Source organism: Labrus mixtus, chromosome 6 (assembly GCF_963584025.1).
Source record: "Labrus mixtus chromosome 6, fLabMix1.1, whole genome shotgun sequence".
NCBI classification, from domain to species: domain Eukaryota; kingdom Metazoa; phylum Chordata; class Actinopteri; order Labriformes; family Labridae; genus Labrus; species Labrus mixtus.
The window spans coordinates 6025140-6048404 of NC_083617.1; the positions used below are offsets into that span (position 1 = coordinate 6025140).

At 39.8% G+C, this 23265-nt stretch overlaps 2 protein-coding genes across 3 annotated transcripts in view; both read right to left on the reverse strand.

The window, feature by feature from the left end:
- mcph1 (microcephalin 1) overlaps nucleotides 1-13396 on the reverse strand; it is a 38739-nt gene extending 25343 nt beyond the window's left edge. For both annotated transcript variants that reach the window (XM_061039642.1, XM_061039641.1), the window contains exons 1-11: nucleotides 13290-13396; nucleotides 11168-11211; nucleotides 10982-11073; nucleotides 10380-10498; nucleotides 9822-9906; nucleotides 9191-9302; nucleotides 8980-9111; nucleotides 8630-8710; nucleotides 6556-7704; nucleotides 5012-5127; nucleotides 1106-1143 (exon numbers count right to left, since the gene is read on the reverse strand). In XM_061039642.1, the coding sequence (XP_060895625.1) occupies nucleotides 1106-1143; nucleotides 5012-5127; nucleotides 6556-7704; nucleotides 8630-8710; nucleotides 8980-9111; nucleotides 9191-9302; nucleotides 9822-9906; nucleotides 10380-10498; nucleotides 10982-11073; nucleotides 11168-11192 (1949 nt within the window). In that variant the 5' untranslated portion in view covers nucleotides 11193-11211; nucleotides 13290-13396. The remainder of the gene's footprint in view (nucleotides 1-1105; nucleotides 1144-5011; nucleotides 5128-6555; nucleotides 7705-8629; nucleotides 8711-8979; nucleotides 9112-9190; nucleotides 9303-9821; nucleotides 9907-10379; nucleotides 10499-10981; nucleotides 11074-11167; nucleotides 11212-13289) is intronic.
- Nucleotides 13397-15125: 1729 nt separating this feature from the next.
- Nucleotides 15126-22734, reverse strand: LOC132975229 (neuropeptide Y receptor type 1-like). Its single transcript, XM_061039645.1, has 2 exons — nucleotides 22035-22734; nucleotides 15126-17030 (listed from the first exon to the last, which is right to left on the reverse strand). The coding sequence occupies exon 2, from the start codon at nucleotides 16958-16960 to the stop codon at nucleotides 15620-15622; it is 1341 nt and encodes a 446-aa protein (XP_060895628.1). The 5' UTR covers nucleotides 16961-17030; nucleotides 22035-22734; the 3' UTR covers nucleotides 15126-15619.
- Between the last annotated feature and the right edge of the window lie 531 nt (nucleotides 22735-23265).

Here is a 23265-nt window from a genome sequence, read left to right on the forward strand (position 1 = left end):
TGTTAGGGCTGTAAGCATTAGGTAATCGCGATTAATTTAATTAATTGCTATTTTGTCCCTTTAGGGACACTGTGGTCACAGTGACGGAACAAAGTCTAAAGTAAAATCCACCTCATGACATCAAACATTTCACTTTGTCACCGTTCCTTTGAGCTGTTTTCATTTAGTGTTTGATCCATAACGAGTTCATTTTTCATGGTTAAGTAAATGTTGTAACCTTCGATCTACAAGGAGGTCCTCACTTGACTTCATTTCAAAATAAAAGCACGGTTGAATACAAACAGCAAGAAAATAACTCTCAGCTTCAGACAGTACAGAAATTCAAAATAAAACCCAACCCAATTTTAACTTTTGATGGCGAAATTATGGAATTTCAAACATTGCATAAAAATGTGATCGACTATCTAAATTTAGCGAGTGATAAATGCAGCGTTTAAAATGCAATTGTTAGACAGCCCTAGTTCTTTTTTCCTACCACCAACACATCAAAAGTAATGAGAGTAGACAAACAGAGCTCAACAGTTTGATCCACTATCTGAGTAGGCTACCTCAGTGTGAAACGATGGAATATGTAGAAGACTTGTCTGATTGGTGTAGCCCACTGTTACCATGGAAATGTCACCTCCCCTGCGAACTCCGACTATCGGGTCTACCACTGACATTCTCGGAAAAACACACTATATAACAAACTACCATTTATTACAACCTTATTATCAACAATATAAACACTAGATTACAGATAACTGTAGAAAGAAGGTCCAAGGTTCAGAAAGAAGCGCGCTAACATATTGTTTGTTGGGTCTCGCTGGAATCGCAATGGATTGTGGGATGCGTAGTTCCTTCACGCTTGAGCACAGTCTTGTACCTTTGCCTTTTTCTCGGGTTTCATTATCGTTTTTTTTTGCGCTGAATCAAACGTTTTATTTTCAGGTTGCTGGTTGGCTCGGTTCCAGGATTTAAAATATTCACATAAGGATTTTCTGAGAAGCCAATGGAGGTTTTGAATGGGGGAAATTAACTTTCGGAAACCAGAGCTGCTGCCGCAAAAGTGGCCGGTCACAGTTGAGCTCTATAGAAAAACTTCAAAAATGTTTGCGGTACTTACTCAGTGGGCAAGCTCGTCATGACCATTGTCCTCATAGCCTGAAAAACAAACATAAACACACAACTTATGGACGGGTATATAAAGCATAAGCATCACATGCTTGAGGCTGGATTAATAGAGGTCTGTTTTCAAAGCTTTCACACCTCTTCTATTTCTGGGGAGTCGTTACATTCACATTTGGCAAACAAATAAGATAGAAGTGGAACAACTAGAGACCACAGATGAAGCTTATTTTGGTTTATTTGTAGGACAAAATAAAGGCGTGAATTCTGTGAAATCTATGTAGATGAAAATCGACAATTTAAAGAAGACAAGATAATTATGTATGTATAAATACATAAAAATACTCAGACACCAGGAAATAGAATGTGTTTTATGTTTCTTTTGTGTGTATGTATTGTGAGCAAGTTAATGAATAATAGAACACTGGGTCATTTTTCAAAATCCAGACGGGCCGTGCACCTTCAATAACCCCGCAGGATATGCAGCTGCATAGAGACCAAAAAGGAAATCAAACACCAAGGCCATCAGCCGAGAAAAACATATTCAGAATCGCTGAAACGGAACTGTAAATTTGCAACCTGATGACTGCCGCCAATGCAGCCTCGTACTTTGGGCCCAATTCAGAAAACTATCATCAGCACAAACACCTGAGCTGCAACTGAGCTCTCTCCTGACACACTCTGATGTCTGGCCGTGCTGCTGGAAATCAGAGGCTGATTCCTGCTGAGCAAAGTGCCGCCAAGTAAGTCGCCCAGCTCCTCCCACAGCAGTCAAACCTCGTATTATGGCCGATAAGTCATGGAGCTTGTTACAATCAAACACAGACTGATGTTTTCCTGACAGGAGTTTCATATTCAAGCTCCTCAATGATCCAGAACGAGGTTGTAGTCTACCACACAACTAAAGAATTGCAAAAAGGGAAGACCATAAAATCTGCTAATTTGAAGTCTTTCAAAGGAAGTCGAACAACTCAAAACATATGGAGCTACTCTAAAGGTTCCTCAAAGGGGACTTTTTGTTGTGAACATGTTCTGGCAGCAGCACAAGAAAACAGGCAGTGAAGAATGAGACTCACATAATGAGCCTCTGACAAAGAGCCGGTGTGAACGGCAGCACGGCCTCCGAGCAGCAGCGCTCCCAGCACAAATGAAGGAAATTCTTCACCGTATGACTGTGTCTCCTCCATGGCTGCTACTTAACACAATGCTTTTCAGAAAAAGTGAGAAGAGGATCGCGGTTCTAAAATTAGAGAGCCATTTACAAATAGCAGTTATGATATGAGTAATAAAACCAGACGGAGCCGTACTTGTAAATACCTCACATCAATACAACACAGCTGCTGTTATGTGCTGTGGTGAACTTTATCAATTTAACCTTTCCTGAAGCGCAAACTGGAGGAATCCTACAAGATGTTCCTCTTTAACTTTCTTAACAGTTAAGCTAACCAAATTTCACCAGATTTTTCTTCCAGGAGTCATTTTATTTTTTAATTCTGGTGCAAAATATATTTTTGAAAGTGAAATGTTGTGTTGTTGGAGAATTTCATAGTTTCCTTACATTTCGTTTCTGGAATCGATCCAAATCCAGCCCTCTGCTTGGATCAGGATCAGATTTCGATCAAAGTAATCCATATCCTACTCAAATATTTTCAACAGCACAAACTGGGTAAAAAACCAGGATAAGATTACCTGATCTTACACAATTCTGTCATCCCTTTTTCTTTTAAATAACCCGATTTCAAGATTTGATCCTAACCTTTGCTTTAATCTTGTTGGATTCTTTTTTTAACAACCGTGCTGAGGGGATAATGAGGGTCTTAATCAGCTCAAGCATTAGCAAATTTACCTTCAGTGGTAGATAAAGAGAAGTAGGAGTGGATCAGGAGGAGGGAAAAGTTAATCACTTTCAGCTACAGAATGACCTTAAATGAGAACTGTAACATTTTACAAGGGAAGTTTCCAGACCATCAGGGACTACAGCCTCTGAACATGGGGCGTACAAACTAACCACTCAGCCACCTGCACATCACATCTACATTTTAAAAAGGTTTTTGTTTTTGTTGAATTATTGTATTTTCTACATATTTTTGCAAATTGAAGTCAACCAAAACGCTCTGATGATAACCTAAAATAAGGCTTTACATTTATGGCAAAGAAGACAAGACGAACTGCGACCACCAAACGTCCTCTACTTCTATCATCGAGCATTTATAACGTTCTGAAAATGAAAAGAAAATGCCCAAAAGGCGGTTCACTTCTGTATTTACAAACCTGTAATCTGAGTTAAAGTATTTCAGAATCCTTTTTTTTTTTAAGTTTAAATGTAACTGCACATTTTCCCTGTATTCAACCACAGGCGAGCAGCATGACATGTGTCCTACTTGACTTTCCGCACGTTCAAAGATTTGCGAGCTGTGCAGGTGTGACCCCGTCAGAGTCCCCGTCATGGATGTGTGTGTGTGTGTGTGTGTGTGTGTTTACCTTTCCATTCATATTTGCCCATTCATCTTTTATCATGATCTTTCCAGAACAAAAAGAACAACTATGACATCTCTGTGATCAGGCTACAGTGGAGTCAAACCCATGACCGACCCCGAGGGGGAGATGATGTCATGTTTTTGCCTTTTTTTTTTTCAGCTACAGCTTGTTGAGGTTACCAGCGTAACGAAAACACAGCCCAGGTGCATTTCACAGGCGAGGAAGTTGTACACTACCATCACAGAGGCGAAAACACAGGAAACCCTCAGGAGCAGACACAACCTCTTGTCTAGATGCGTCAAACACAGACAGTCATGGAAGTGTGTGACCTTATGGAGGAAATGCTTAGGAGGGGAATCTCGCACACACAGACTATGGTGTTTAGTTAACTTTGTAAACTTCCTATATCAAAGAAAACTACGAGTGTCACAGCGTTTTGTGAGAGTCTGCACCTGCATTAGTTCAGAAAGATTAGGTCAAAGCTCAAATAAATATATTTTAAAGAACAAAGACAAAATGCATCTAACAACATTCACATTTTGTTTTCTAATAAAGGAACACATGAACATGAACAATGAAACATTTAGACTACCGCCAAAATGTTCACAGAAAGGAGGAAATATGTCACATTAAAACATGACAATGCATGTAGCCAAATGAATTTGCAAAAAGATTCATATTTAGGAACGCCGATAGCCTTGCGGTTACGTCGAACGCCCGATGTACAGAGGCTATAGTCCTCACTGCAGCGGCTGTGGGTTCAAATCTGACCTCGGACCTTCAATGAATGTCATCCCCCCCTCTCTCTCTCCTCCCAACATTAGCTGTCTCTCATCTGCTGTCCTATCCAATAAAGGCAAAAACATCCCAAAAAAAAAACTAAAAAAAGAGATTAATAATTAAAATTGTGTTATCCAATGTCACAGAAGCATATGTACTAATCCAGTAAGCTTCCTCCTGCTGAGTTAATACCCCTATAGATTTACTCTTACTCATGCAATGAACATCGCTTCATATGTAAAATACAAAGTAGATGTCATGCATGCAGGTTTTTGCAACCCCTCTCCCTGACTGGAGGCTTTTACGATTAAAACGGAATCATAAGACTGTGCTGGGCCAACCTATTTAAAGTTATTTTCAGTGTGCAATGGATTTTTGCGCACCTCAGAATGTTTAGGCTGTGCACATGGTACCCTGTTGGCCACAGACATTATAAACTCAATACAAACAAGAGACTGAATACGACTAAACAGTAAAATGAGGATTATAAGAGGAAACAGTCGGTGGTCACAGACTTGTTTTGAATTTCTGAAAATGTCCTTTCTGCACCCATTTTCAGGAAAAACTCAGATGAAGTGCAAAAAGTCACTAAACTAACTCTCTGCACACCATTTCTACATTTTATTTAATCAAGACGTGTTCTTACCGTTGTTCTGTTGACCATTTTCTGAACACTCGAGCCGATTTGCTTTGAGGGATTCTCTTCTCCTTCAGAGAGGATCTCCGTCAAAGCAGCTCCAACGCCACATTCATTTCCTCCATCTAAAGAACAAACAACAAACATATGATTGAAAACAGTGGAGGGGGTGGGGGGGGGGATGTCACTCAACCTATCACATAGCAGGCACTTGCTTTGATGTTTGTGTGCATTCATGCATGTTCTTATCTGCTCGGTTACATTTACACCTGGATGAAAACACCTACATTCAATTTGACAGTTTTAAAGAACTTACAAACAATTCTCTACTTCAAATTTTTATATTAATTTTCAACTTCAGCTGGCGATAGAAAAACACAAAAACCTCTGTGATAAAGCTAACTAAACCATAGACTCAGGTGCTCTTATGTCTCATATGTTGTATTAAATAAACACACTATGTTTCATGTAGCTTTTTATATGCAGAGAATTAAAACAGTAAATGTCAGCAGCTTGAACTAAAAGTGTAATGTCTGATCTAAATGTCATCAAACAGCCACATTATCACCATAATTGTATTGAAAAAAACAGTATTGAAAGCTGCAGCTATGTTTTAAACAATATTAAATATGCTGTCTAACATTGACTCCTTTAAATAGTTTTTATCCTACTACTTTTTAACATTTTCTAAAACATGTCCACATTAGTAAACTCAGATTTAAAGAAGGCTTCAATTTAGAAAACAGTTGAAATTATCTTCTTAAAGGTGCACTTTGGAGTTTTAGAAGAGAAATGTGAAAGTTGGAGAAGTGTACAGATTCTGTTGGATATGTTCATAACTCTATACACAAACTGTCCTCATAGGAAAATGTGGTCCCTGTAACACTGTTTGAAGATAAAATGCTACACAAGAAGTTATTGTGGGTTGCCCGCAACAGTGAAAGCGTAACTCTCCTGGTAGCTTTTAAACTCTAAACAGTGTTCAGGGACCATTTTTTTTATTTTTCCTTCTCCAGCTTTCAAATGTCACTACTAAATCTACAAAGCGCACCTTTAAATACAATAACTCCATCAATCACAACGCTTCCTATCCTGTTTATGGCCTTTCAGAGTTGAGGTCTCAGCGTGAGATGTGTGAGCTCGGTGCACCCTCGTGCTGTTAAATATTATCAAACAGACGCACGTCTATACCATAGACTGTACAGAGAACATCCTATTCACCTCATGTTCAAAACATCAACTCTGGGAACTAATTCAGACTTTTAAAGACAGACAAACATACACTTTATAATGTGAAAACTCATATTAAAAAGACCCCATTTGTTTGTACTGAAGTTCTATTTCTTTATTTTTCACTTAAAATTTGACATTGAGTAAAGGTTTTTTTGCAAACCTTTAAGATCTGCACACATCTCACCGGGGTTACAAACACAGTTGCAAACCTTGACTTAACAATATGATTAGAATTGAGGTTCTTCTTTCAGTGCATAATAATGAAGATTGGTTCAATGTAATGCTTTCATGGTAATGACTCTGGTTGTAATACTACTCACTTTCCGAGCTACATGAGGGAGCTCTGGCAGCAGAGTGTTTCTGTGGATTGGACTCTGCGTTAGATTCTGTTTGACTTGTCGGTTGCACTGATATAGAAGCTCTTCTCTTTTTTACCGCAGCACTTGTGGTTGTACAGCTGCTTGTAAATGGTAAAGTGCTTTGTCTTCTGTCTACAGGTCGCACATTAGCTACTGAACTACCCAAAGCAGGCAGAGATTCTTTAACATCCTGTTGTGGATGAATCTGAGGCTCACTGCTTGCTTCGGATGGCTGTCTGCGATTTCTGCCACTCCGACCCTCTTCCAGTTTCCTCTTCTTTTTACTGTTATCCTCAGATCCCATGCTTTCACTTCGTCTTTTTTTTCTCTTGTGTGGTACAGAATCCAGCTCAAAAGGCACGTGAACGAAGGGGTCTTTGATTGCAGGCAGATTAAACAAAACTGATGTTTTTTCTCTCCGACGGTTAGCGGGGGAGAAACAGTCCTCAAACACATGATCATCACCTTCAGTGGAACAAGAGGCGACACTTTTAGAGTCACTGGACGCTATGGACGATCGTACCAGAGCAGAAAACGAGTGTCTGGGTCGTTTGGGAACTTTCTGAACTGGAGGAGAAGGTTCTTTAGACTTTGCAGCATCGGCTGGCGATGAGAGACAACTAAGAGAGTTCACAGCATCAGGAACAGAACGGGTCCTAGTCACTTTAAGGGATTTCACTGCTTTTGATTTTCCCTTTCCCTTTTCAGATTTATTAGGAGGTGGGCTTGGAGTTTTTGTCAGAGATTCCCTTTTTTCCTCATGAATGTTCTTGTAAATGTCAGATTTCTTATCCTGACGAGAACTTTCCATCAAACCTACAGATGCACATGTCTCTGCTAGCTTTTTTCTCACTGAGGTCCGTCTTGGTTTTTTTGGTGTATTCCCTACATCGTCCTCGTTGTCTTTGAATTCGGGGCATTTCACTGGACTTGTAATCCGCTGTGGTACATCGCGGCAGGGTGACAGCCAAGGCTTCTCAGAGCTTTTCCTGCGGCGCAGATCATGACGGTTATGGTTGGTCGGAACAACTTTTGTTCTCCCCTCTTCCTTGTCAGGCGAGTAACCTGGTTCAGCAGCAGAAGCACTCGAATCATCATCCGACTGGTCATCTAAATTAAAGAAAAGATAACAATGACTCAGGGTGTAAGCGGCTTTAAAGTGTGTTTTATCGACAGACAAGCTCGGTGCATTTAATAATAATTTGATTAAAGGGAATACTCTGCAATCTGAATCTTAATCACATGGTATAAAAACCATAAAAAAATGTTCAGTGCATCGAATTCCTCTGATTTCTTTAAACTGCAGGAGCAAATCAGGTCATGGGTGATTACTGTGCATTCAGTCGACAACTCCAATGGCCTAAAAATGTGTGTTGTTTAACTCACTACACAGATTATTATTTTTATGATAAAACCTCCAAAAACTCATTTTTAGCAAACACAGGCAAATTAAAAACACATTTTCCTGTAGATTGTATGCCTAATGGCTGTAAAGTTATACTATGTCACTTACTGCGGAGTTGATTTATACAATTTTATAACAAAGACTCTATTATCAATACTCTTATGTGGTATGTTTGAGGAATCTGTTATCTCATTCCTTCCCCCAGAAATACACCCTGTGTGTTGAGAAAGATTAAAAACATCAATTGATCAGTACAAATGTTGTGCCTACGTAGCCCTCACTTTATTTGATAGTGACAGCTGAATTTTACTACATCTTCCAGCCATAATTTAACAGTTGTAGCTTAATGTTTTTCCTAAAAAAAATGAAGATGTGTGTAGGATAGAAGTTGTTGTTGTCATTCATTAAGCTTGGAAAACGGATTAGACGCTGTAATATAGCACCAAAAGGGGAACGGGTTTCAGTGTTGTATGCAAAATTTCTGAAATAGTTTTGAAAATGCAAAAGAAAAAAGGGAATACATTAAAAATTAATTTGGGACAGTAATGTAACTCCTAAGAATACGTACTTCTTCACTATGACATTTGTCAAATATATAAGAGATAAGAGATTCACTTCTGTTTTTCTTACACTTTAATTTGAAGACGGTTGGTGTGCTCCCGAGGGAAGGCTTCAGTCCAGTGGGTGAGCGGGCTTCAACCAGCTGTGAAGCTGAAACACAACAAGAAATATGTGATTTTTTTGGGGCCTTTTCTAACTTATTTTAGAGAAAGGACGGTGGATAGAGTTGGAAATCAGGGAGAGAGCGAGAGGAGGAATGACATGCAGGGAGGAGCCACAAGTCGGATTCAAACCTGGGCTGCCCGTACATGGAGGCGCGCACGCTCACCACTCCGCTACCGGCGCCCCAGAAATATCTGAATTTGAAATGCTCAAAGGGTATTTCATATTTTGGAGACCTTGTCAGTCGCTTCATATACCTGTGGGTGAGAGGTTCTTCCGCTTCTCCTTCATGGCCTTCAAGCGCTGAGCCATATAATCCGATCGTTTCAATGCAGGGCTATAGACTATTCCGTTCTCCTCGTCAATAATGATGGGAGACACTTCTGTGACTGTGGAGAAAGACAATTAGATAAGTACCAACATACATACTCTTGTTTTTTTTTTCCAAGAGGTGTAAACCTGTCATACCCAGAGCTTGTTTAGGGTGAAGGTCTTTCATCATCTTGTCTAGTTTTTTCTTCATGCGTCTGTCGTTTTCAGGTGTCCTCTCTGGAGAATCGGTCGGCTGCATATTACGATGCTACGTCATCCAAACACAAAAAAAGTTTCTTGAAAATTAGACTCTAAACGGAATTATTTCAAGGTGAATTTTATTTAATCACATGTTTTATGAATTTTAAATCGGAATATGAAAATTGAATTAATCACAACAATGAAATTTCCCAGATGCCATTTTGAACGATGTAGCTCCAATGAAATCAGAAAGTTTCAATCAAAAGGTGGAAAACAAATTGGATTTGTATAATAGGAAGCTCCAGGGAGGTAAAATAAAAATAGTTGTTCCAGTGAATTCAATTTGATGAATAACTTATCAATAATAGTGGCTAACTTTCATAAAAATACCAATGAATAGTTTTACTTCGGTGAACCACATGACACCTAGTTCACAGAATCTGGTCAGATCAGCGTCCAACCTTTGTCCGTATCTCAGAGTCAGCACAATTTGCGGCTTGACAACAGCGGCGAAACACTGATTAACAATGACGGCTTAACCTCTGACACCAACGTAAACACCACATGTTAACCTGACTTTACTCACTCGTTTGTTCTTTAACACGGGGTTGCTTTCATCATTTAAGGCCGGATACAACTCCTCATCCACACGCACGCCATCCTCGTAACACCTGGACAAAAAAATAATAAATCCATGTCAAGACATTAAAGTCAAACTGCTGTAAAAAATTACAAGATTTGTACATTTAAAATCTCTTGGTGGTACATAAATATAATGCATATAATGACTCAATGAGAATACTATTTAAAAAAAACCTTGATGGACTAGTGCAAGTGAGCTATTTTGTAATGCAGGAGTTAACACTTTTCAGGCTCTTATGAGAAACTAAATGTACAAATTTATCAGCCGATTGAAGGATTCTCAGAATTCCATCATTACGCTGTTGACAAATCCCAGTCATAGTTTTGTGCGATACCAGTCGGCCTTGTGGCGACACTGGTACAGCTGTCTTTTATAAAAATGGTGATGTTTTGTCTGTTTGTTTGTCTTTTTACCCTGAGTTTTCATTTTGTTTGCTTCTTATATGTTTTCTAATGGACTCCTGAGTCTGGCAATAAAGATGATGATGATGATGATGATTACCTGCCGACCCAGAGAACGGAAACAAGCCTGACACCACTTTTCTTGGCATTCCTCCATGTGGCTGGATGACCATTCTTGAAGACGACATGTGTGACTTGTTTATTGAATGTTTTTGGTACCTGTGAAAATAAAAGTCATTAATGTTTGCACCACTTCAATGGACCGTCATTTCACATAGTGTAACAGTTGAAATTGTGGTACCGTGTTGCTAAGTTACTAGGGCAGCGACATCACTAGATGGCGCCTTGTTTATATCCTTGAAGTTAGTTTGAGTTGCGCTTCTGCCATGCACGGTTGGTTAACCGAGCTCCTGCTTTCCTTTTGCCTCTCAACTCAACAGTGACATGAGGGTTCATTTGGACACTATTTTTCTCATGTATGATAAAATAGTAGCTGTACATCCGCGCTGTGTAAGGTTGATGTGTAGTTTGGAATGAACGACAAACATTGTGGAAACCCCAGACACATGTGGCTGTGCACTTACTTACTGTCTCCGACACTCTCCCTAAAACACCATCAACCAAGAGGCACGGACCCAACAGATAATAAATAGTTAACTGAATACAGTATCATGCAAGCGTTTTTGTTCTCGGCCGTCTTACCTGAGCTCCCATTTCCTGCAGCTGCTGAACGAATGGTTTTGCATAGTTTGCAGTTTTGTCCGATGACCACACATCAACATAGGCAACAACATCTGCACACACATTAGAGAGAGCCATGAAATTAAACAAGAAGTCATACACTCTAAACTTGATTAACAGCAGGAAGGCTTAGATGATGTACAATACCTTTAAGAACTTGACTTGTGGTCATTACTTGCTCCAAGAATCACCTACACAAAAACAATGAAGACATTTTTTTGATGTGGCAGACGATCTTACACATTCACAGTGACGTTTACTAACTACAAAAAAATAAGGAGCTGCAACCCAGGATTTATACTTTCTTCAATTATCAAATCTTCTATCTTTAATTAACTGAATGAATAGAAAGACTAAAAAGATGATCTTACAGGCAAAAGAAGGATGTGCACTTTTAAGTTAGTGTAGCCTAGGTGGAGGTTAACACGTCAATCACTGTATTTGTTAGCTATATTTTATTTCACCCTGTTTGACTACAACAACTGCCTTTATACTCGTCTCAACCAAAAATCCATCAAACTTCTCGAGCTCATCCAAAATGCAGAACCACGAATTTTACATGGCACTAAATATAGAGACGATATTATTCCATTTTAAACTCATTAAGACCTTTAAAGTTCAAAGGTCTGCAATATAAGGCCCTTTTAGTTTGTTGCATGGTCCAGGTTCAAGGCAATAATATCCTTCAATATGTGCAGCAAGATGTTGGAGATCTTCTATCAGTCTGTTGTGGCCAGTGCACTGTTCTCTGCTGTGGTCTGCTGGGGGAGCAGCATTGGAGCTGGTGAGACTAAGAGACTGGACAAACTCATTAAGAAGGCCTGCTCTGTGACAGGCTGCAAGCTGGACTCTTTTGTAGTGGTGACAGAGAGGAGGACTCTTAACAAACTGTTATCCATTATGGATAATCCTGATCACCCTCTGTACACCCTACTGGACAAACAGCGGAGCAGCTTCTCCAACAGACTGATACAACGCCGCTGTCACAAGGACCGATACAAGAAATCTTTCTTACCGAAGGCCATAACTCTGTACAACAGCTCACCTCATGCGAGCAGAGAACTGTCATCATGATAATATCTGTCTCTCCATACTCTAATCTGTTCTGCACATGTTTAAATTTACAAATTATCCCTGCACTCATGTTCACTTCATTTGTCTGTCTACTCGCCGTTATATTGAATAGTTTCTGCTTATAACATGTCTACACTCATGCACTTTAACTTATAGTATCACCGATTGCACATCTCCCTATGTCAATACTGTCCATTTACAACTCTGTTTTTGCACATTTACATTTAATCTTCATATTTTAGACTAGTAATGCTTAGTTAAATCCTGGTTGTATATATTCCCATTCTTAGTTTAGTGCTTATTTACTTTGTATTTAATATTATATTGTGTTTAGATTTGCTAACATTGTGTTTTTTGCTTATATTGTGTGTTTGGACAACCTGCTGCTGTAACGCCACAATTTCCCAGTTTGGGATCAATAAAGTAATTCTATTCTATTCTATTCTTTTCTTTTCTATATCTTGTTGTCATGACAATCGTAAGTGAAATTGAAACTCGATGAATTGCCCAGCCCTAATCAGTACAACTAAAATCACATTGATATTCAGGGACAAAAAAAGAAAAGGTGTCAGGTTTAAATAAGCTCTGAGTACAGGTAAAAGTTTCAAAGTGTTTGTTGTTGTTTAGGCAACAAGGATACATCACCCCCCTTCCTTATCCATTCTCAGTTATTTCTTGTTTTTGTTTAAATCACAAACAAACAGGGAGAACATCTACAGCAGGATGTTTTTTTTAAAACGCAAAAAAATAGGTGTTAACATTTCTTAAAATTAGTAAAACATCTCAGGAAAGTTGAGTTTCTTGTGACTTTAGGGCAGATATTTGACAGTTCTGTAGCTGAACAACAACAACAGCATTATATTATTATATTATTATTACTGATTCATTTACATTAATTAAGTCAAACTTTTTGGTTCAGATATCAGCAACTTTAACGTAAGAACATAAATGTTTTATTACTAAGCCAATAAAACCACTGTTAATAGTATTATATTGTTTGTTTACAGAGTGTTTTGCTGCTACTTTAGCGTGCTAACAAACTTTCAGACTTTTAGCATCAGTGCTGCTAACACGGGTCAATGCTTCCGTAATGAACCGTCATACAACCTCATAACAAATGTTTTTGATTATTAACAGTACGAAGACATGGAAGCAGATATCAAAAGGCGTTATCTAGACCATTCAGTGAACTTACTTTATACGGCAAACAGGTTTAAAATATGCAGTTTCCAACAGAACCGCACTACAGTGTACATAGTTCGCGCTTGCAGTTTGTGTGGCAATGCATTCTGGGACAAACGGCCGTCATTGGCTGAGACGAAACAAACGTCACTTCCAAACCAGAAGCGATGGAACAGGAGAGTGCTGAGCCCTCCGAAGGGCCCTACGAAGCTTACTTCATGACTAAAACTGAACTTTTATTAGTTTAATTCAATACGTTTCTGTTTCTTTTTGACAGGCAACAGCATTTCTCTGTCAAAACGATTTATTGTTGGTCAAAAGTGTCGGAAATCAGGTTTATTGTCAGCCTGCCTGACACCTTAAATCAGGGATGGGCAACTTTGGTCACAGCAAGGGCCACATTCATTTAATTCTCACTGCCAGAGGGCCAAATTGTAGGATACAAAAAAGATAACAGTCAATTATGTCTCAAATTTAACTCAACATATACCAGTGATCAAATATTATGATGGAAATAGTTCTGGTTTTCATGATTTCATGGCAGATTTTGTCATGTTTTCTTCATGTTTTGATAATAGAAAAATTTGACCTGAGGGCCACATGTGGCCCCCGGGCCGCCAGTTGCCCACCCCTGCCTTAAATGGTTAAAAAACAAAAAAACAACTGATAACCCAAGTTTGGATTCTGGCAGATTCTTGTTTGGAGTGAGATATATGATCACATCAAAAGGCTCCTTGGACGAATAATTGGTGATGTGAGTAGTCTTTTTTTTTTCATTTTCAACAAATTTCTTTAAACAGGTATATGTTAGAATTTCATTAGAATTTCTCTCGGGATCAATAAAGTATCTATCTATCTATCTGTCTATCTATCTATCTATCTATCTATGTTTTTTTTATCCAGTTTCAAATCAAGCGGCTACCTCTGGTGACATGAAGCCATGCAGAAGTGCAAAAAACTGCAGTTTGTTGAGTGTTCACTTGAGCAGGAAATTAACATGTTTACAGCCTGGTATAAGAAACGTAATTGGTTTTATTTGCCCCGTATATAGTTATTCATAATTAGGCCAGGGCTGACCTGATGGACAGATGGGCGAGTTTGTCAGAAGGCGTAAGACCCGCCTCAGCTCCAGCTGTGTCGTAAGGTTGAGGGAGCATTTTCAGCATGGCAACTGCAACCGACGGGCTTCCAAAGCCTCCCTAAAGTAGCCAATGGGTGACATCACTCAGGCTTCATCCACTATTAATTATGTCTCAAACAAATGACTTTGTTTAAAAAAAATACAAAACCTGACTTGGAGGCCTATATCCTTCAGACAGTGTAAGGTGACCCATTCAGACTTTGTAGTCAACAGGTGCAATTTGCTGTCAAGACTACAAGTTATTAGGTTGTTGTGAGTCATCAGGCTCCCTGGTGTTCATTTGCAGTCACTACCTAGCCCCAAAGATATTTCAAAGTCTGTGTTTCTTCCATCTCAGACACCTCATTGTCTTTCCAAAAACAAACTATCTCAGACGTATCAAACAATATAAAATTGCAATACCCAGAATGCCCTAAATTAATTTTGCTAATCTTAGCATTCATCAATTCTGAGGTTATTTGCATGGCTGTATTTTTTTGCACGCAGCAGAGACAAAGATCTGTATCTCATATTGTTTATTACAGAAAAGAGATTAAGGCATTTGAGGTAATAATTAGAAAACAAATTCTTAAATGTTCTACTGTTGGATGATTCAACCGGGCACAAACGAAGGATTACTCCAGGACACAGTTTTCCAAAAAGACCTTGTTTACACCTGGCATTAGCATGTGTCCAGGTGATCTGAACAGCTCTATACTACACATGCACAGTCATACACAGCCTTTGGACTAAAAAGGCTACATAGACAGATGGTAGAAACACATTTGATGCTATATCTACATTTCTTTATTAAACTCATCGAAGATGCTGAAATGTTGTTGTCTCTGTAAATCAAATGAATCACAATATATTCACTGTAGAAGATTACACAATAAACAATAAGTGTTTCATAAATAAAGATCATTAAATGTAAAAAAAAATACAACAGCAGTACAACATTCATATAGAAAAAACATCTCACATCACAATACATTTCTGTTTTACCTTTCAGTACAAGATACAGTCCATGACAAAGTCAGATATAAACATATAGGAAGTTTCTTTTTATAATTCAGAGCTACTCAAGTAAAAGGTCAAACAGAATTTCACTGCACACTTCACCTCAAAACAATGACAATAGGTTATAAAGTCTCTACAGAACGAACAACACATGTTAGTCCTATAACTACACCATAGTACACACGTAGGTTGTGACATCAGAGTCAAACAGAGTTGCTCCTGCTGCTCAGAGGCACAGATGTTCGAGACATTTCCATGTGCACGGTGGACATGGGTAACCTCTCACACTCCTCCTCTAGGTGTCGGCAGCGGCAGTGGAGCAGTATCTCGCTCACCTCCTGCTTGAAGTTGGAGTTGAGGAAGCCGTAGATGATGGGGTTGATGCAGGTGGAGGACATGGCCAGCAGGTGGCATAGGGAGAACAGTAGGTTGTGGTGGCAGACTGGCAGAGCCTCCTGGTTCCAGTCTGACACCACGTTGAAGATGGTGAGCGGCAGCCAGCAGAGAGCGAAGGCCGTGACAAGGGCGACCAGCATGATGGTGATTCTGCGGCTGTGGGTCATGTGCTGATTCTCCGGGGTCCTGGCACGGTCCAGCATGTCTTTGCGGTGGCGTAACCGCACAAAAACTCTGACGTAACAAAGCAGCACCAGCAAGAGTGGACCACAGTACTGGAACAGCAGGAGCCATGTGGTGTACGCGAGCCTGTGCTGCTGGGACGGCCAGTGCTCTAAACAGGCCTCCATGTGTGGAGAGGCCGCGACGTAAGAGAAGACGGTGTGTTGAGTGGATGAGTTTTTGAAAGTGTAGGAAACAGGTGGAGGTGGAGACGTATTGAGATGAGCCCCAGGAGAGGACAGGTGATGCAGAGGAGACGGGGGATTGACTACGTTGGTGTAGGGCTCGTTTGTGAGGAGCTGAAAGGCCAAGAAAGGCGACGAGGTGAGTCCAGCAAGAATCCAAATAAACAATATCACAATATAGGCTTGAGGGATGCTTGGCTTCCATCCGGAGGGGTTAATTATCAGCTGGTGTCTCTCTAGAGCAATGAAAACCAAAGACAACACTGACACAGTCACAGAAACACACTGGATGAACGGCACCAGACGGCACAGCAGGGACCCAAACACCCAATGATCCATGAGTGTGTATATGACAGTGAAAGGGAGGCAGAAGACGCACACCAGGATGTCAGAGAACGACAGGTTGCAGATGAAAATGCTGGTGACGTTGACTTTCTCTATGTGACGGGTGATGATGCAAATAAGGCCGATGTTCCCGACAATCCCCAGCACCATCGTGACGCTGTACCAAATGACCAAGCACACCGTGAGGAAGGGAGACATGTGGCACAGCTCATCGTGCCCGAAAACAGCAAGGTCTGAGAGGAGCTGGGTCTTATTCTCCAGCCATTCCTGCACGGGCTCGTGACGGGCCGCCCCCTCCTCCCGTGGCAGGGAGTGCGTCGCGGCGGAGGTGTTGAAGGGCGGAGGAAGAGCCGTCGACGATGCAGAAGACCAGCTCGCGTTGCCACTCAAGGACATGTCACCAAGATTTGAGTGTCACAAGCCCCGGGGATCCAACTGTCCATCGCAGCCCTGCAGAAGCGTGCATCTGAGACAAAGAAAGAGAGCGAGAGCACAGAGGAGAACAAAAGTGATTCATGAGCAGAGAAGCTCTTGGAGGTCAACAAATCTGTTAGTGAAGAATGAATTCAGGTTAGTTTTTTTTTTTGCACAGAGTGAAAGAGAGGTAGGAGGTGGATCCTGAGGCTGAGGAGAGATTACACCCTGCAGGGATGCTATGTATGAGGATTTATAAAGGGCTATAAACTGCTAGGCAATTCATATGAGATCCATTTTTTGGTGTGTTTATTGACATTCACTTCAGATTCGACAGCATCAATAAATGAAATCTGGCATCCAGGAAATAATTGGATGCCTTGCCTGCCTGCCTGCCTGCCTGCCTGCACACCTGGATACCTGCACTCTACAAATTGCTCTGGGGGCACGTCTTCCACTATCTTTCATCACCAGAAGTCATTATAGGCACCGCATTTTTATGTGCTTGGTGGATTCATCCAGAGGTGGATTTGACATTTTTTTCAAAATGTTCACCACCAAGCTTGCTCTTGCTTACTCTCCAATTTGTAAAGCTCTGAAATCATATCGACATGTCCAAGTTCTCTTTTCAACCATTTTTTTCCCACCGGCTTAAATATGGTTGTGACATCAATGTGTCAGGAAATGTGTCTTGTTTTATAGTTTTAATAATTTGTTTATTTTAGCTTTGGGGGTGGGGATGAAAAACAGTGATTGTAGCAGCATTGCTTCAAAATCATCTTGAGGTGTAGCATGAGGCGAAATCCTGAAATCCAGTTTATTTCAAAGCATTTGATGTATTCTTACTAAAATCATGATAAACAGTGTTACAGTATATGGGCTGTGTGGAGATTGAAAAGAAGGTTTAGGGACATCATAAAGAAAGCGGTTTTAAACACAACCCACTGAATAATTAAAAAAGACTGCATGCTGTTAAGCTCAGAGGCCGTTTATACCATTTATTAACGTCCATCCTGAGGGATCTGATATTTTGTCGGAATTCCGGTTTGGTTTGAGTTTGTGCCAATGAAAGGTGTCAGAGTGCAGCTGCTTTGTCGTAAGACACACATTTAGTGCTTTCACACTTAAACAAAACTCCTGAAAAACTCCTCTGAAGTTTTCAGGATGAGCCGCACGACTTAACACAAACAGCTGAATGTTCGCTCAGTTTCTATCCAGAGTTTCTCCTGCCAGCTCAATCGGATTTTTTCCTGCAGAAAGTCAGAGTGAGCTGATGTGAGAACCCAGCAGGATGTAATGATGTACAATTCACTGATTGATGCACGACCACAGACTGTATGTACTCGGCCGGTACAATCTCTGCACATGTAATAAGACTACTGCATTATGTTTTCTTTTTCCAGTATGCTCTTCTCTGGTCTTTTTTTTTTAATATTGTGATTTAGGCAAATAATCTCATTATGGTCGTATAGCTGGCTCTGCTGCATCGTCTACCACTTCTGTGTCCTTCTTTTTACATCATGACTTGCTTCAGAGGACCCCCCCTCCATTTTACCGGGATTGTCATCAAGATCAGGAGTAAAAATGTTAAAATGGCTTTAGTGCTGTTACACCTTACCCTCTAAGACAACATGCATTTGCAGCGTCGGCCAAAGTGATTTTTAAAAACATCCTTTAATCTGAAAAAAAACCAAACTGGGTATAGGTTCAAGCACAGACGGCATAGATGGATGAACACTCGGGTTTCAGAAGTGAAGCCAATGTGGAATTGTCATTCTTTCCAATGGCCACCAGGGGGAGACTACTGTTTGCAAAAGGAAGTTTGATTGAAGCCAGATGACCCAACTTTTGAGTGGATTCATTACTTCAGTAAACACTGTCCTAATGAGTCTATGATGTCAAACAGGTTTAAAGTCTTCTTCAATACTCAATGATGTTCATTTTGTAAATGATGGTCCCATTTAGAGAAAAACTGAATAAGAAGAGTTATTTATCTAATGTTAGAGTCCTGTACACCAGTGTGTGTAACAATGTGCATCCAACCCGTCCAAATGTGGTCTCCTCTGGTTCGAGAAGGGAACATTGGCCAAAACATTCGAGGCCTCAAAATGTGTTTTCACAAAACTCTTGGTTATGTCAGAGCGGCTACGTCCGTTTCTCTTATAGAGTCTACATCTTAAAGAGACCATTTCCTTTATTGTCTGCTTTCAGTCATTAGATGGATCTGAGAATTGCATAGAAAGTTGTCCAATGCGGGGCGCTGGTGGCGAAGTGGCTAGTGCGCGCGCCCCGTGCATGGAGGCTGTCGTCTCAAGCGGGCGGCCCAGGTTCACATCCCACCTGTGGCTCCCCTCACGCATGTTGTTCCCCACTCTCTCGCTCCCTGATTTCCAACTCTATCCACTGTCCTATCTCTCCATTAAAGGCACAAAAAGCCCAAAAATAAATCTTAAAAAAAAAAGAAAGTTGTCCAATGCTGGAGAAATATTAAATATTTATCATTAAACATTACAAAGACATTCATGGATACCAGAATTAATCCTGCTTAGGTCTTCCCCTGACTTTAACTTCAGTGTCATATTTTTTATGGCTTAATTGAAATTTCCACAAATACCACAGTATTTGTTTTATTATCTTAAGTCGACAAGGGATTGCAATGTTAGTTTGTGTATCAAATCACTACCTTGGCCAAGACTATAATATCATGAAAACTATTCAATTGAATGCCATGAAAATTGGTCAACACTGGTCCCCAGAGTACATATCCCCCTGACTTTGGCAATCCCTTGACTTTTACTGTTGCTCAAACGCATGGTCAACAATTTTTGGATTTTATTGATATTTCATAACAACTTTTGGATAGATTGCAAAAAAAAGGCTGTCAAAATAACAGATAAATTACAATTAATCAATAATACAGAAATAACACATCAAAAAGCTTTACTGGATATACATTATGGATATCTATAATTAACTTTACTACCAAACTATTCAACTTTTTTTTGGTGTATTTTATTACATTTTAGAACAAACTGGGTGAAAAAGAAACATGACAGCAAGGAATCGTATGAGCAAATTACAGGATTCTTCAGTAATTTGAGTTTTAGTTTTTGTTCTTCTTAATCGCTCTTTTCTTCTTCTATCTATTTGAAGATCTCTGACACGTGTCAGTTCTCCTCCCACAAATGAACCCTCCAGTCAAAGTTTCAGGACCGAACATAAAAGCTTAATGACAATAAAATGACTGAGCAACTGAGCAGAGACTTCTTCTCATGCAGACAGTGTGTCAAAGTGAAAGGGCACGACATTGTCAGGATCCTAAAAATGGATGTTGGCTCCCTCTCCTGAACCCTCTACCATTTGGAAGACGAGCCTGTCATTTTCTATTAACCGCACACACACTTAGCTATCAGTCCCTTCACACTGCATTGTTCTAACCCGCTCTGTCAGTGTGTTGAGTGAGCTGCGGGCAGGGTGGCTCTGCACTGACCATCCTTTGTTCATGGAGGGGGGAAAAAGTACAATGTCACAAGTAACCAGATGTAGAAAAACAGCTGCAAAGAGAGTGGAGGGAACTAAACCAGCAGGGGAAAGAAGATAAATATCCAATTAGTGGGCAGATTAGAACCTGTCGTGTTACAATGATACTGAAGGAGCCAGCATGTCACTGTGCTCGTAGCCTCCACAGCAAAATATCGCTGGATAAGGATCACTGTGACATGGTGAATCATTTTCACCTGTTCTGTTCTGCTGAAGTGTCCTCCATACTCTGAGAAAACCATGTGCTCTCACTGTTCTCTAAATGTCAGTTTCCTTGAACCAGATTCTCCTCGGTTATCGTACTTGTATTAATTCTCAGAATAATTGTCGTATATAGAACAATTGAATTTCATTTATTTGCCTCTTAATCCACACTGCCATCATTTTTCTTCGTACATTTTTTGTCACACTGAGATGTTGCTCAACATTATCATTATCTTCTAGATATTACAGCTGCAATATTATATATAAGTGTGATGTAAATGCACAATTGCATTTAATTCATTGCATTTTCTTTCATTTTACTGTGAAATATTTTTCTTCTGTACATGGATAAAATAACTGAGAGTGTATAGGTATGGGCAGTCCTGCAGGATTTTCTTGCATTAAACCACATAATCAGAAATGATGTTGAATATGTTTGCATAAATGAAAATGGGTGGTTCATACCAAATTTACGTATCCGGTTACAAATAAAGTAACCTGAACCTGAACCATTGAGTGATTTAGACTTTAATAAATTACAAAGCATAAAAAGGGGAAATCCAGCTTGTAAATGTTCCCCTCTTTGCAGTTTCACACAAAAGATTTTTACCCTTTTAATGGAGTTGCTTTTCCCATTTGATAACATTTTCAAAATCACCTCTTTCATTTTTTTTTAACCTGTAGAACTGATGTTTCCAGTAACATCACTGAGAGTTCACGTTGCAAAAACATCCCCCACACCTAGTGAGTCTATATTTTGCAGTTCCTACATGCTCAGTCTGTGGGGATATTTGGTTCAATTTCTCTCCTGCAGCCTCCTGCATGTGGAGAAGCAGGCAAACAGGCGGCAGGCACTTTAATGTGCACAACCTGAGATGATGGCTCGTGCCTCATTATTCACTGCTGGGGCTGTCAGGGACTGAGTGGGTGAAACCTAACGAGACATTATCACCCCCGATGCTGTCAGCTGATGCTTTTTTGTCTCTTTCTCCACGTTCCCACATTAAACATTAATGCAAATAAGCAAATAAGCATTATTTCCCCATACTTCCCTTTTTTCCCGCTCAGTTTTCCTGCAGAAACTGGATGCAAATTTTTACACTGGGATTATTTGAATACATCATTCAAAAAGATTTTAAATTGTAAGGGTTTCAAAATCTACAGAAACAGAGCGACAACAGAACACAGCAACAACAAAGCATGCATTTAACAATGATCAACAACAAAAAAAAAGCAGCTTTACAATGACTTTCATGGACATTTTGTGCAGAAGAAGAAGATCATTATAGTGCATCATAATAAAAGCACTTACATGAGTCGTGCGCTGATGAGAAGAGTGTCACTTTGAAGCCAAGATGACAGGGAAAAGAGAATCCACCAAGATGATAGTTGCAGAAGGACTAGCTGAACATCACAACATCCAGAATCTTTCTGTCAGCAGAGAGGGAAGCAGCGCTGATATTTGGCTGTCAGAGCCCCTTTGGGTGCCAGAGACCCACGGAGCCCTGTGCTCTGCTGTCACACAGTGGTGGATTCACTCAATTACATCCTGAAAATGACACCTGCTGTTAGTGCTGTCACGATGCATATGAGCTGGCAAGAAGCACCAGAGTTTGACCAAGTTTACATTTTTATTTTCAGTGATTTTAGAACAATTACAAGTGTGATAAAAAGCAAAGTTGATGAGTCTGTCTTTGTTTGTTATACTGAATATGAACACCATGTATTGCATGTGTTGGACTTTAGCTGTGCCAAACATGTAGAGGCCAGTCCCAGAAGGCAACAGAGACCCAGAGAGAAGACTAGAAAGAAATGAAAGACACGGTGCATGTTGTATGGTCTCTGCAGGGTTTTTTTTATGCACCTCAGTCAACTTCAACCGAAACCTAAGAAGAGTCCCTAAACTTTTTAAAGGAAATCTTTTTTTGTCTCATGAACAACAGCTGATCTTTTTATGTGTAGAAAGTAGAAGAAACTTGATTGATTGTATGATTTGGCAGTATGTGCGATTTCTATGTTCGGTGTAATTGCTGATTTACCATCACACCTCTACACCCATAAAGATAATACATTCAGAAGTTTGTGAGCCTTGAATTGATCCTTGCTAAAAGTCTGTCATGTTCAGCTGCTATATAACCTTTTTTTTATTTTCCTTACATGCACTCTGTGAGTAGGTTACATACACTGAAAGATTTTTTTCTCATAGTCCACTGCACAGCTCCTACATTGCACCTTTTGTACATTTTGTTTTTTATTTTTACTTTTTATATTTTACATTTTTAAATTCTATTTTATATATTGTAAAAGCTTCTTATACTGTATTATTTAAGTTGTTGCTAGTTCTGCTTTATTTCCCTGTTAATTGTTTAGCACCAATACACCAAGTCAAATTCCTCGTATGTGTAAATGTACTTGGCAATAAAACCTGATTCTGATTCTGATTCTTAGAAGGCAAGAGATCGAATAATATCGATACTTTTTTTAAATTAATAGGGATAGCTATAACAGCACATCACACAGCAAGTCAACAAGTTTTCAAGCAT